General features: G+C 42.3%; 1 protein-coding gene across 1 annotated transcript in view; it reads right to left on the minus strand.

Moving 5' to 3' along the window:
* Positions 1-15,282, minus strand: part of PACRG (parkin coregulated) — a 1,181,602-nt gene that overhangs the window by 401,385 nt on the left and 764,935 nt on the right. Inside the window, exon 4 of the mRNA XM_086927307.1 lies at positions 13,042-13,191. Within this exon, the coding sequence (XP_086783433.1) occupies positions 13,042-13,191 (150 nt within the window). The remainder of the gene's footprint in view (positions 1-13,041; positions 13,192-15,282) is intronic.

The raw sequence follows: 15,282 nt of genomic DNA on the forward strand, positions 1-15,282 counted from the left end.
TCAAAAAGAAGCATTGGCATAGCCAATAGGTCTCTCCTTTGGGACCTTATGAGCATTTCGCCATGCATCACATAATCATGGGCGCTACAGCATATACTGTTATTTTACGTGCCGCTGGTGAACGGCCACCCACAGCCAAGGATAGGATTGCGTGCTATTTAATGAAATATAATAAAGTCTCTTTAAAATTATTTAACAAAGATGCTTGGACACGAATAGGCACATTATAGCACTCAGAGAAGTACTTATTAAAGTGTTTGTTTTGTACAACTGGTAGTCTGAACTTGTATATCTGGAAGTGCTTTAATACCCGATAATAAAGACAAGCATTGGCAAAGCAAATAGGTCTCGCCTTTGGGACCTTATAAGTGTTTAGCCATGCAACACTTGATGTTGTTTGCTGGATTACTAAACACTTATACGGTCCCAAATGCGAGACCTATTGGCTATGCCAATGCTTGTTTCTCTTGCACTTTGCCATTACTGCTTCTTTCTTTCCATATACTTTGTAGCGTCTTTGTTACTTCCTTTCTATTTAATGATTTCTCTGCCCCTCTGTTCCCTTTACATCTTTTATGTATTAATTCTCTCTTTTCCATCATTTCTTGCTTTCTTCATTTCACTCTATGATTAGGGCATAACCCACACATGAGGGCAGAAATGATGGCTGAAGGAGTCTGTAGTTATCGGCAACCGAATGCAAAAGAAAAGGAAAAAACAGAGCATATGTCCCTCTTACGGAATGGGTATGGAATCAGCAACAGAATTAGAAACTTAACTCATGCTCACCAGGTACTGCATGGGGAGCAGTGTTTCAAGCTTCACACACACACAAAACATTTATAGCAATGGCACAAAGCGGCCTCAGCAGTAAAAGCTTTCTCACAGATGTGATCCAGGTACATCACTGGCAGTGGCAGTGTAGTATAGTCCACACATTGATCAGATTCTGGAGCAGCAGTATACACAGACTCCTTCACACAGACTACAAACCAGCAGTGCGAGCTTTCCTGGCACAAAACACGCACAGAACAGACAATGCCTGTATGTGTTTGGACTGCTAGTTTTAATGTTATGTGAACTTTTATGGTTTTGTACAAAAAAAACGAAGAAAGTACTTTTTGATTTGATTTGATTTGTATGTGCTGTCATCACAAATAGAACAATCGCAGCACAGGTAGTTTTAGGAGCACCCCGGGAGGCAGTAGTTCAGACCGCCAGCACACAAACCAAGTGCTAGCCTCCCTCACAAGACATGCACTGTATGGGAAACAATATTGCAGATCTCGGCAACAGGTGCAGGATGGAGAGAAGGTCCACCTGATACAAAGCCCTCCACAACGCTGGTCCTGCATACCTCAACCACCGCCTCTCCTTCTAGATTCCCACCAGACATCCAAGCTCTGCCCAACTGGCCCTCGCAACCATCCCCTCAAGCCGCAAGATCACAGATGAATGGAGATCCTTCGCCTACCTCACAGGTGCCTGTCATGCAAAATGAGCGCAGACCAGAAGGAAGCAGAGCAGGTTAACCTCGCAAACCAGGTGCAGCACAGAAAGAAATCAACAGTTAAAGCATTACTTAAAAATGCGGGAAATTAGTACAGGAAGAAGATCAATGCTAGGTTTATATAGGTGCCAAGAGGCACAATGGCAATATCCCTTTAGCCAGTCATTGCCTTTTATCCAACAACACTTCCATGCTATTTTTAAAAGCATTCTTACAGTGGTAAAACATAACTGAGTCAGATAATGCAATGTGCTGTTGGCACAAAAGCTAAGACTGACTGAAGGTGCATCGTATGACAAGGAACCATTAGTAAGTTATGTTTGTGCATGCTACAACTCTGAGAAACGTGTGAGACATTTATGTTTAAACGTAAAAAGTAAACTGAAGCTTATTTTTCACTAGCACTTTGCCTCAGAGTGCCAAAGTGCAGGTGAACATTTTGAGCCATAGGCATGAACACATTTTTCCATAGACACAGAATGAGCAAAACCCTTTGATGCATCTGGCCCCTTGTTTTCAGATATGTTTTGCGCTCAAATATGGGAAAAGAAGGCAGTGAGAATGCACGATTCCACAAGACCACTGTAACACTTTTGCTCACCCATCTCTGCCTCGGTCTGAAACTCACAAGCCATGTGTAAACTGAATCCACTGTCAGCCTTTGAAGTTGCCTACCATCTTTCCAGTCCCTGGTCACAGGCCTACAATGGATACTTGCTAATCGCAGTAGAGTCACAAAAATAAACTGTTCTGCTGACACTCATCACCAAAAAGCATTAAACTTGCAGGTGGGCTGTTAGGCCTCATCCCGGCCCTCTGGAACCCCAGCCTTCCTTCTTGTTTGGATCACAGATATTCAGCGCAGAGGTCATTTGTCAATCTTCAATGTGACTTTAAGCGTCTTTTAATGTCGATACATTTAAGCTCTAAGGATGTGGGCCAGAGGCTTCTTTGTTAAAGGTGCAATATCCCAAAATTCACGCCTACTCTTCTGAAAGAAAGAATCAAACCTTTCAGCCTTTTAGAGACATCTAAAAAACAATCTAACGGATGAATGGGATGTACTTAGCAGGGCCAATTTCTGCCTTGATGAGGTGTGTTAGCTCAATACTGCCAAGAGGCCTTCTCATGAGGGTTTACGAATAGTTTTTAAAAGTCAGGCTATAGATAGAGCTCTCTACTGTAGAGCACCTTTCCACTGTGGAGTAACCCTTTCATTAAAGTATCCTCATTTTGTAAAGAACCTCAATCCTTTAGTGCAGTGATTCTTAACCTATGGTCTGGCTACACCTAGCGGTACGCGAGGCTCACGCAAGGGGCCCCCTTTACAAAATTAGATATTACAATGAATACATTACAATTAATAAAGTGTACAAATAGAGAAGCAATTGTTTTTCTATACTTGATTGTTAATTAAACAAAGCATTTCAAAACGTGAGCATTTGTTTGGTGTTTACTTGTTTTTGCATATTATTGTGTATTGTTTTGAGGTTCAAATCATTGATGTTGCTTAGGCAGGGATCCCCGGATGTCAATGATAACTCAGTGGGGAATCCACAGAAGTCAGAAATGTAAGAACTGCTGCTGTAGGACATTCCCCTTTTGTCAAGCAGCTCAGCACCTGTTCTTTAAGGCACCAAACCCTTTCCGGTAACCTGTAACTCACCTCTGCTTTTAAATCACTATCCTACGAAACACATCCAGCTCTTCTTAGTACATACATATATATGTACATTCTTTTTTTTCGGTTTCACACTTGTGTTTCCAACTGTCTCAATAAGGACGAGTGAAATGAATTCTTAGTTACTGCTGCAAGTACAATTAGTTGCAGACCACTGGAAGCCCAAGATAGAAAACCAGAGCAGTTCTCAGCCCTCATCTGTGCCAGGACCCCTAACCAAGGTCGAACAAATCTGATCCGTCAAGGTATAATTGCTACATATAATTAGTAACAGCCAGGGTTTCCTTAACTTGAGTCTCTGCCCTCCTAAGATGCTCCCTTTATTTACCTCTGGTCTAGTCCAGGAGACAGTGGAGAATCCAACTGAGCAGCAGCAGCTGTGGGCCTGGCAGTGTCTGTGCTTACACATTTTGTGGTCTGGTTGGGTCTCCACTTCTTATGCCTGGATGCACGGTACCACTACTGACAGAGCCTTCCAAGGTTGTTACAAGTTGTGTAACATTCACCTGATAAAATATTGTATAAGCATTTATATAGCGCACTACTTACCCGGAGGGTCCCAAGGCGCTTCGACCGCTCCGAAACCCTTCCTGGCTTCCCTGAGAGATGGTCCCTTAATGGGTATCTCCAGGGTGAGACCAGGCATCCCCGGTGGTCTGGTGGGGCCGTTAGTGAAGATGAGGCAAGCTAATGCCCAGAGTTGCCGAGTGTGATCGCTGATCAGAGTGGGCACCGAGGCGAGAGAATTATCGAGTCCGCTGACCCCTGGTCCAGAAACCTGCCGCGCCGGGAATCGAACCCTGGTCCCGGGCCGTCCTCTGCTCTCTGCTCACTTTAGGGCGAAAAATTGGAATGCGTAATTTTGTCAATAATATACTAGGTTTGGAATCACTGTCCTTCGATTTTGAATATAGCTGTGACCTCTGATATTTATAATGTATAAAAAAATAAAGAAGCCTAGGGTACATCTGCACTTCCACCTCTGCTCGTACTTCTGTTGTTCTTTCCAATGCACTAAGCTTCAGACCGTTTAAACGTTTTATAAAGAATTATCAGCCATGACATAAGAAATATCCTAATATGACTGGAGATGAAGAAAGTCTTGCTTGAAATGCGTTTTTCAAATAGTTGCATTTCGCAAAAATCCTCGCTCTCCGATTCCCTCTCCTTCTTAGCAAAAGTCAACAAAGTTGACCATTTGTACAATGCCAGAGACGGCTGAGAGTGTACATTTGCTTCTAAAGCAGGACTCGCAGCAGCAGAGACCAGTCCTTTACATGTCGACCGACTGTAAAGGTAAACAGAGCTGTGAACCCTGTTTTTTTTTCTTTAGTATGTAGCCCGATGCTCCTGCTTCTTCTGAAGCCAGGCAGGATCCCAAGAACAATGGCAGGGGTTGCACAGGACAACACAGGGGTCGCAGCTGCGACCCCTGGTGTCAACTAAAGGACATCAATGAACAAAGGGTAAGTAATCTGCAGTCTCGGAGCGAGAGGAGAACTCATACATTAAAATGTTTCTTTAATTGTTGTGTTCAATTTTAATGTGAATTTCCAAACAGAGGAGCTTTAAGTGCACTTCCCACCAGGGCCGGGAGGCTTCAGCGTTGTAGGGGGTGTGAAGGGGGAGAGCACAACCCTCCCACCCTTCAGGCACCCCCATATAGCCTTAGGCCTATGAATATCTGACGCAGGAGTCTCGGGGGCCCGCGTCACATTCTGCATAAGAAAGTCCAACTTTGTTAAGCCACTGCTTCCAAGATGTCACAAATCCTGCTTGGAGGTATGCTATGTGATAGTACCCCCTCATAATGATGTGCCTCAAAACTCTGGAAGTGAAATCTGTGCCTATCTAATATTGTGGAAGTTGCTTGCTTTGTTTTCACTAATGCCTCACCGTGTTTAATACTCGAGGCGTTACGCAAGCCGCTATCGATCACTCTTCTGTCTGGACGAATGCACATCGAGGAAACAAAAAGAATGTACGGCCTAGAATACATGTGGATTTGGAAAAAGGAGCAGCTGCAATTGCTTTGATTGCTTGGCACATTCAATAGTGGTTAGGTAAATCAATGGCACTTTAATTTAGCTAAATACACTAAACGAAAGCAATATGCAAGATCTATTGTCAACAATATCATTAGCAAACGTATCCTTAATCCAAGGTGCTCATCAACAAGGCAACCAGGGCACTTTGCTGTGAAGCTGTTTTCCGCCACATTGTGGTGGTCTGTGGAGTACCTGTGAAAATGTCATGATGATGATACTGTAACACTGATTCCAGTGCCTGATTTGAGCGAAAGGTTGTAAGTGGAGCCCACCGGCATTCTTTTTTTAGAGACCAGCACTTTCTTAATTGAGCCATAAGAGAGGAAGGCATATAAAGGGTAAAATGTAGGAAGAGAAAGACGGAGAAGCAGGGACAAAGGGAGAAAGAAGAGATTAAAAGTAACCTGCAAGAGTGAAAAAAATGGACAGGAAGCCTCGGGTAGTGGCTGAAAGAGGCATGAAGTTGAATCAAGACTAGGCAACCTTGGTTTTCAGCAATCCCAACAGCCCTCTACACCGGCTGCAGGCTTCTGAGAAAAACTTTGGGCATCGGCCCTCATTACTTTACAAATTAAGCACTGACCAATTCAGCTATTCAACCTTCTAACTGAAGTGCAATCACCCTATAAATGGAGAACCTCCTGAATACCCCAAAGGGAACACACAGACTGGATCATCCTGCCCCTTTAGCTACTGGAGGATGCAATAAACCAAAAGCCTATATTGATGATATCAACAACCCTAAGGTCATAAAGTTATGTTCTTTTGCCTTTGGAAGCATATGCCTTCAGCCCAGAAGTCACTGGGCTGACCTATACTAAAAAACAGAAACCTTAAAGTTTGCCACCTCCCCAAAAAAATGTTGGTCTTTAATTAGATGTTTATGAAGGACAACTAGGCTCTTTCGCATGCATCAGAGGGCTTTCAGCACTCTGTAACCTATGATAATGTTCAAGAATTCGATTGAGATACTAGCTCTACCATCACATTTAATAACATGGGCACTGTCCCCCAACAATTATGGTGTCATAGAAGATGAGGCTTGTGGGAGAAGTCCCTAAGTGGGTTTTAATATTTTCTTAGCTATACAAAACCCTTGGTTTTCGATGGCCACTTCAAGAACTCCACCCTTTGCTCAATATGTTCAGAATCCCTCAGGAATTCATGCTGTTGCCAGTAGTTTTAAACATGTACATGTATATACGTAAAGATTGGGCTGCAGAACATGCAGTTACCATGAACTGATATGTTAGGAATGCATAATGCACGTGAGGGTGTCATGGGTGCATAATCTATTTAAACTCAAACACTGCTGTGAGAACAATTAAAGCGTATATCTCTTGAAGATATTGTACACTTACAAGATACCACATTTGGGTTGCTTCCTGTGCACCAAGGGGGTAAACATTTCTTTTGAGATGTGGACGTGTGAACTTGCAGTGAAAACATCTGCCCGAGCCAAATCTCTCTTTGGCCATATCTCATGACTTCAAACTGGATCCAAACTTCTGCTTAGAACTCCAAATCATAAACCTATTTGTCCATTAACATTTTAATATTTCCAGATTAGCCAAACACCCATTACTGACTTTAGGGCTGCATTCAGGCGGTACTGAAGCAGCTTTGTGTATGCATGCTGGCCACTCCGAAGGCCAGGCTCCTTCCATGACCTTGACAGAATAACCATGAGTTACTATTTTTGTGAAGTAAAGGGTGTGTTGTTATGGTTTTCGCCTTTGAAGAAGGAGTGTGAGAGTAACTGCAACACCCCTTCACTTCAATGTGTGGGAATGCTTAAACCATGGCAGCCTCTTACATATCTTACATGATATTATTTGGACTTATCTTCATCAGAATGGTACATATCGGTTTCCTACAGTATGAGTGTGCATTGGAGTTTTAGCTCACCATCTTTGATTCTAATGAGAAGACCCAGACAGCCATAGCCTGGCTGTGCTCAGCCCCCTTATTTGGACTACAACCCTATCAAATGGTGTTATCTTCAGGATGCTATAGCCTCCAATCCGGTGCAAGCCACTGCTACACATTAACATAAGGCCACTGATCAGCTGAGAAGAGAGTGGGGCACACGACATGGATGAAATAACAATAGCCGTGGTACAGAAGCAAGCTGTTACAAAGTGTGCAATCACTAGTTGTAAAGAAGGGGCAGATATTCATATCACCCTGAGATATGTCAATATGTCAACCAAGATCATTAGGGTAAACGCTGTCTGGGTAAAAGCGGCAGTGTAACAATCGATTATTAACCCGTTCGGCGCTTATGACGGAACCGTTCCGTCACGCGCCTCTGGTGAGCTGTGCTAGTGACGCAACGGTTCCGTCACGGCCCGCTCGATGCGCCTGCGCGGCGCTGATTTCACGCCTGCGCGGCGCGTTCTATTGAGAGGGCGCGTTCGTGACGGAACCGTTCCGTCACTAGCACAGCTCACCCGAGGCGCGTGACGGAGCGGTTCCGTCACAAGCGCAGGTGAGCCGCGCGACTCCCCCCACCCCCTAGCACTGCGACAGAATTGCCACCGCAGTGAAGGGGTTAAAGCAATTTGGGGAAATGCCCACATTTCTCTCACAAGTATGGGCTTCTTTATGTTTGGGAACGTGACACTTTGAGAAGTTGGGCACATCGAGAGGGATCCACGCTGGATCAAAAAACTAAAATTTCCTGCTGCAAACAAAGCTTACCCTTGAATATGTCTGCTGGGTTCAGGCACAAAGAGCCTTGAGAAGACGGCGAAGAAGGTGGTATTTCTACAAGGTAGGAAGAAGATCTGTTTAATTTGGCTTTCCTGGTATAACTTTTCCAAGTCATGGCCTTCACTGCAATGTATCCATCTCCAGTGCGAAGAGGACGTGTTAAAAAACATTCCTGCCTTATCTACTGATTTGTACCTGTGATAAATACATTGGCCAACATCTTCAGCTATCATTGCTGTCCGCCGCACACACACAAACACACACAATGCGCACACCCATGAGCAACCATGAACAACCATGAACAATGGGTGTAAGTTAAAATATAAATTACGTTTAATTTCTCATCTTGCTCAATGTCAATTGCGTTTGTTTGTTAGGAAAGTTACCAACTGGTCTAATTCTAAATACTGCAGACATACTTATCAATAAATATGCAACCAGGGGTATTATTAAATGCATCTCATTTATGTATTTAATAGTTGAGGGAGCCTGTGAAATTAAAATTAAAAAAAACCTTTATAACCGTAGCTAATAATGTATACTCAAAACTGTATTTAAATTTAATGTGTGCAGGTTTAACTCTGACTGTGATGCTGGTTGCATCCAATTGTCTTTTAGATCAACTTTCGAACCATCCCGCCAGCAGAAGTGGGATACTGAAGCAGAACTGAGCCCTTCTTTCAGCAGATGAATTTGAAGTTAATCCTTTAACCAATTTATACTTAATCTAATTTAAGGAAAACTAAACAATTTATTTAGGGAATATCGGGGACTACGAACAAATTATACATCTCTTTGAGGTTTGTGCTGTTAAATATGATTTGCACTGAAGTCAATTTATGATTTGCTAACATGGCTGTGGATTGGAGCAATGGTAAGGGCGATAATGTCGAACACATGTAGGAATGACTTTCCTGTAAAAGGTAGTGGAAAATACATACAAATTATTAGGAGTAAGTCAATAATGGAAGAACATCATATCTGGAAACACTGCTCTCTCTCTTCATGAGTAGTAGCTAATTACTTAGAACTCCAAAACATTGACTTTTCAATTCCCAGCTCCTATTCCCACAAATCTAAACTCGTTTTTGTCCAAATATCTTTTAATTAGGAGTTTGCTCATGGTTCTGATTTACGTCAAGGTTAAGTATTTGAGCTTCGAGTTCGGCAGCTATGATTTGTCTTAACCTGTCCCATATGACGATAGCACCAGAATAAAAGTGGGTTAGAAAGATTCAAGAAGAGTAGCATGGTGTTGTTGGAACAAGGTGAAGAGGCAGAGATTAAAGATGCAGTAGACATTACATTGGAGTACTGGGAAGCAGCTGAAGGAAAGGTTTCCCTTGAACGGGAAACCTCTTGCGGACAACAATAATTTGGATAAGAAACAATCAGTGATGAACCAGAAAGATGAGAAAATAGCACCTTATCTGCTGAATATTTCTTCAGAGAATAATAAAAACAGAAGGTAAAAAAGATCTTCATAACTTATCCATATTATAGAGAAAACCGGATTAAGATGTATCCATTTCTATCAAGGTAGGAAGAACAAGGTCAGGCAAACAAGGAAGATACGAGTTAAAGGTTTTAGTATGTTGAAAATAACTGACCTGCATATTAATACTTATTTATTTATTTAAGAGTTTTATATAGCGCTGTCAAGACCTGAGGGTATCAGAGCGCTTTAATCAGTATATGTTTACATCAAAATAACAAGTCTAATCAAAACAAGAAAGTTAGATCAAGTCCAAACTGTGGATGCGCATAGTGGAGGAGAAATAGTAGGGGGGGGGGTCCAGGGAAAGCAGAGGCTAGAGATTCTATCTCATTGGGCGAATGGTAAAGATGACTACTCAACCTGAAGTTTGGTAGAATACTACAATGGAAATGAAGAATCCAAACTATTCTTTCAGGACTACTGAACAACTCATAGGAAGGACGCCAAAAGAACTCCTTTTACTGAAATCTTCTTGAAGGCCCTATTTCAATCTCAGATATTGATAAGACAAGAACAGATAGACCTAATAGTAGAGTCACAAGGTTTCTTGTATTCTGTTATCAACAATTTATGATGATTTTTCTCCTCAATACCAGAGACATTGTTTTTTCTCTTTCTATTTCTAAGGGAAGAGATTCAGGTTGCGTATGATGAATATCTTTAAAGGATTTGGTCGAAAGTTGATTGAGTGAAGAGTGTCGTGTGGTTGTACACATTGGTACTGAGGCAGAATCACCCCTACACACCACCAAAAATACCAGATAAGTCATAAAAATGTCATTCTCGTTCGACAGCCTGCCACTTTCAATCCAGGAAGTACCAATGGATTTGCCATACCAAAGAGTTGTACACCTTAACTGTAGGTTTTCTCTTAGGGAGATGCGTACTGAATACTTATTTCAGAGGGCCGCAAGATCTAGATTAGAAGCAGAGTGTTCTGGAACCGGGGTAGTGACCTTTACAACATTATAGAAGGACGTTTGCTGATATAGTACAGCCCCATTTTACTAAAATTGAATTACCTGTATCCTAATCCAAAATCTACTGTAGTTCTAAAGGGGTAGGAGTCAATTAAACAACCTTGATGCTGTGCTTTCAAAAAATGAAGAGGAATTTAATGAGTAAAGGTTTCAAGACAGGCGACAGAGGCTTGCTGTATGTCAGCGGCTGAAAACTGTTTCCAGCAATTAAAATTATCACTTGACACCGGATGTCCCCCCTAAGCAGCAAGGGTGTCTAAAAACATTTTTTCTAGCCAATTATGTCAAGAAAATGGAAAATTTAAAGTGAAGCCTGGCAACATGTCAAAAATGTACACCATAATCGTTACCCACAGGGGGAAAACTACACGTAAGGAGCAATTCATGACTGCCTCACTCAAAAAAGTATGACCTTGGTGAGGGTGATACATATGAGGAAGAGTGCCATGACATGCGGATGCATATACAATATAAGGCAACCGCTTCATACATTTTCAAGAAGTTGCATCTTCTTGAGACACGTTCATAACAGGAAAGCATCCAAACCAAAGGAGAAGGAAAATCTGGACCTCACAGTAATAAAGTCTATTGAATGAGCAATACATACTGTTATTCTGACTGACACCATGTGCACGTCCATATCCTAAAAAATCAAGGCTGGGATGAAGATCCTTTTTTAGCAGTCGCGCCTAAATCAGCGGTAGGTCACAGTTCCACAGAAACCTTTGTGAAGCAGGCCCTGAGCGACTTCTGCTCCTTGACTGTGGCCTACGATTTACCTACTCCTGGTCCTATCAAAATACAAAGCCTAACTTTGGATGGCACAGTCTTTTTTTAAAGTTATAGAAAATGTGGAAGTAACTATTATGATAACAAAATCGTCCACCATCCAAAGTAAGGGCTCTCACTGCAGCAGCTAGGGAACCCTAAATTATCGTACACTATGGCCAATTTCACATTTTGTAATGCTACATTTAAACCTTTGGCAATTTCAGTCAAGGAAGTAAGATATACAACTTTCAACATTCCTGGGTCTCAGTAGACTGAGAAAAGCAAACACAAACCAAGGCAGAAAGGAAATACCCTTCCTTACATTTTCATTATCTTACATTGGCGCACCATTTCCTACTTTTATTATATGCGGTATATACAGTGTTTAATTTGTTTCTAGTAGCATTTGCACATATTTTTAGTATTTTCGATAATTGATTGAAAAAAATCAGCTAATGTTGCCTTTTTGGGATGCTTCCTATGCATCTGATTGGACTGGAAAGCATGAAAATTCGAAAAAAAATTGTGCTGCGAGATCCTTCACATAAGTAATGAAATTGTACCCTTTATGAATATCCCTGGGAATCCCATGGTGAAGAAAAGCTAGACAGAGAAGAGCAAGCAGAAACAAAAGCAGAACAATGGAACATCCGTTTTCATTAAGAAAGAAGAAAGGTGAGCGGTATACTTGCTAAGCACATTAAATTAAGTCAACTGAACAGAAGTGCTATGCATCTGAATGACTTTAGATTAACTGGTTTGAAAAAGTTCAAGGGTCCTTAATCAAAATATAGGATGCCAACTAAGTCTACAAGGGCCAACTGATATTGGCCAACAAAATGCCTACTTGCTTAGTAAATTTCATTCATGCCGCATGCTTCCTCGTTTCATCATTAACACCTCCAAACTTAAGGCATTATTTCGAGTTTGGCATATGTGGACGTCTGCCAAAAAGAGCCAGATGCCCCGTCCACCCTATATAGTCTACAGGGCCACTATGCACTCTAGTAGGATGGCCGGGATATAAACCACTGTATGGCAGATGCCCCGCAACCACTAAAATAAGGCCAGTGAAATGGAATTCCCACCATGCACGTGGGTTCTAATTAGTAAATGTGTAACACAAAAAGAGTGACCCTCCCCATGCTTGTCTATCACGTTCTCAAAGACATAGATATAATTTAGGCACATGAACTGTCACTAAACCTATATAACTAACACACGCACACATTGTTATAGATAAACTCTTCATATATGGCTGATTCGTTAAAAAAGCAGCAATTTACCGCAGTGAAAAATATAATAACAGTGATGAAATTCTTAAGGATGATACCAATGTCATGACACTAACCCCATAAATGACTAGTTGCCCCGTCCATCACACACACAATAAAAGCTGTGTTTATCGAATTAAAGCAGGACAGATGGAAGGAAGCTGGAGCTGGGGGTAATATGTGCATTGCGCTGGGTGTCTAACAAAGAAGAGCCTTTTGCAAAATTCAAATGACATGAACACATAGCCCTGTAATGTATTCAAAAGACTGTTGCAAAACTTTACCATGCAATTATTAGAAGATTATAGGACTGCCTCAGTGCTTCAGCACTGTGTTTAATAAGCTGTACGTGTGAGGAGTCATAAATGAAAGTGCTAATATTTCTGCGTCTCAGGAGGGGGACAGGAGGTGGTTACATTATTTTGAGCTCAAAACGGATTTGGGGGTTGTCTGTGTCTTGAATCCTAAGTACACCCAGAACAAGCAGTAACGCCATTTTTTTTTCTTGTTGCTTTCAGGGAGTATTATTTTTCCAAAGACAAAATGCCTGCCAAGCCTGCTCACCATTCATATTTTTGAAGATGTTTAGAATAGGGAGGATCTGACGGTAATACGGCACCAACGCCTCTCCCACCATGTCTGCGGAAACGACCAGGTGCTGCAGGACTTTCAACGTGGTACAGATGACCTGCCGGTTGCGGATGTTCAACGCATCTGGAAATTGAAAAAAAGAGAAAAAAAGGGGCAATGGGATCATTAATTTCTAACATGGAAAAGAAAGGGGCAAGAGGAAGGGAATCTCACACGGACACATTTAATTAAATTGAGCTTGGTTGGGGATTTTTAAAGAGCCTTTGTTAGCCAGGCTTTGAAAAATCCAAAAGACTCATTGCGGCTGTGATGGTATAAAACACTGCCTTGTCCTAAATCGCCGGGTTCCCAGAATTTGTGCTGACTCCTCATCCACCCCCCAAGAACGCGCCTTGCTTATTCGTTCTTGGAGACCATGTTAGTAATCTTTGCCAGAAGAAAGGCCGTACCAGCCGGTACCAATGGGGTCAGTGGAAATGAGGAGACGCCCTGCGAAGGACGACAACAGATACATTCGGTACTGCAACAATTGGCCTATTTGTAAATTCACAACCATTCAACTCCAAATCCCTGCATTCCATATAAATGGCAACTCCTGTTCCTCGGAGCACCAGCACAAAGAGACGAATGTTTGTGAGAAAGACTAAGAAATAAATCTGTGGGCTGTCCTTAAAAGAAAAACACTGCCCAGTCAAAAAGTGTGGATTCTTTCTTGCCTACATGAGATTTTTGTGTGGTTGCAGCTGAATGTTCGTTTGGCCCACAGTTTTGTAGTGGTTCAAAAACCTATTTTGTCCTCATTCCTTCGTTCTCTCTTTCTTGCTATTTTTTACATCTACAATGAAAGCTTGATAACATGCCAAATGGTGAAATAAAACACTTTATAAATATAACAATTCAAAAACAGTTTTCTTTTTCATAATTCATTTTGTACAGTTCAGAGGCAACTCACATTTTGCTCGATACTAATTGAGAAATGTAACTAGGATTCAAGAAATTAAGGTTTTGTATAAATGTTGGTTCTGTTACCCTTGGGCTTCATTTACAAATACTCTATTTGTAACAGGACCTCTTACTAAAAGCCCAATTTATGACAAATGTGAATCAAACAATACATTGCATCTTGCTAACAGTTACAGGGTTAGATAATTTACCATCACCTAGAATAGTAAATGTCCTTATTTCCCAGCTCAAGCAAACATTTCTCTCAAATCGAGGCTCGCCCCCTCATCTATTGGGCTGCAAATCTGAGATCATTAAATTCACAAAATCCCTGGCTTCACTCTCAATAAAGATTAATTCTGCACTCTCATGAACAAAATCGACAAAAGTGCAGAATTTCAACTACGATTCTTGAGTGATTCTTACATCAACAAGACCTCAAGAAAACTATCCATTGCTCATATACATGTAGTATATATGCAGATGTGCAGAGTGTAATATGCTGTTTATTACCATTTTAGAGTGTGGTGAGGCTCCATGAATGACACACGAGAGACTAAGGGGGTCATTAGGATGGCGGGCGATCTTCGTGGTAATAGGGACCGCCCGCCATAAGGGCGGGGGTCCCGTGGGGAGTATTAGGATGTGCCCGCCACAGTGGCGGACACATCCTGTATTTTTAGCATTGTGGCGGGCGGTGCTCTCTGCACTGCCCGCCACAATGCTAAAAATGCATTTCAGTATTTGCATTTACAAAGCGGCAGGCACCGTGCGGTGCCTGCCGCTTTGCAAATGCAAATGAAGAGGGGGTACCACAGGTACCCCCCCATGTGCACCTCCCACCTCTCCTTCACTCTGGGGCCCGCAGGGGACCCCCAGAGTGAAGACCGCATGCCTTTCCGTGGCGGCATCGCCGCCGCAGAAAGGCACCTATATATCTACATACATCATAATATGGCTGGTGGTGTCTGATAGACACCGCCACCATATTATTTCTTTTCCGCCCCGGCCGCAAGGCGAGCTTGGCGGAAAAGCGGCGGACGGTCTCTCCATCCGCCGAGGTCCCCCCGCCATACTAATATAGCGGGGGGAAAACTAGTGTGGATGCCGGGCGGATTGCCTCCGCCATGCCGGCGGTGGCTACCGCCAGCCTGGCGGAGGCAATCCGCCCGACATCATAATGATCCCCTAAGCCTCAAGTGAGCTATGATGCACCTGCCTCAATCATGCCAATAAGCAACATATTTAATTTCTTTTTGGCACATTGTATTC

This window comes from Lissotriton vulgaris, chromosome 6, assembly GCF_964263255.1.
Source record: "Lissotriton vulgaris chromosome 6, aLisVul1.2, whole genome shotgun sequence".
Taxonomy (NCBI): Eukaryota; Metazoa; Chordata; class Amphibia; order Caudata; family Salamandridae; genus Lissotriton; species Lissotriton vulgaris.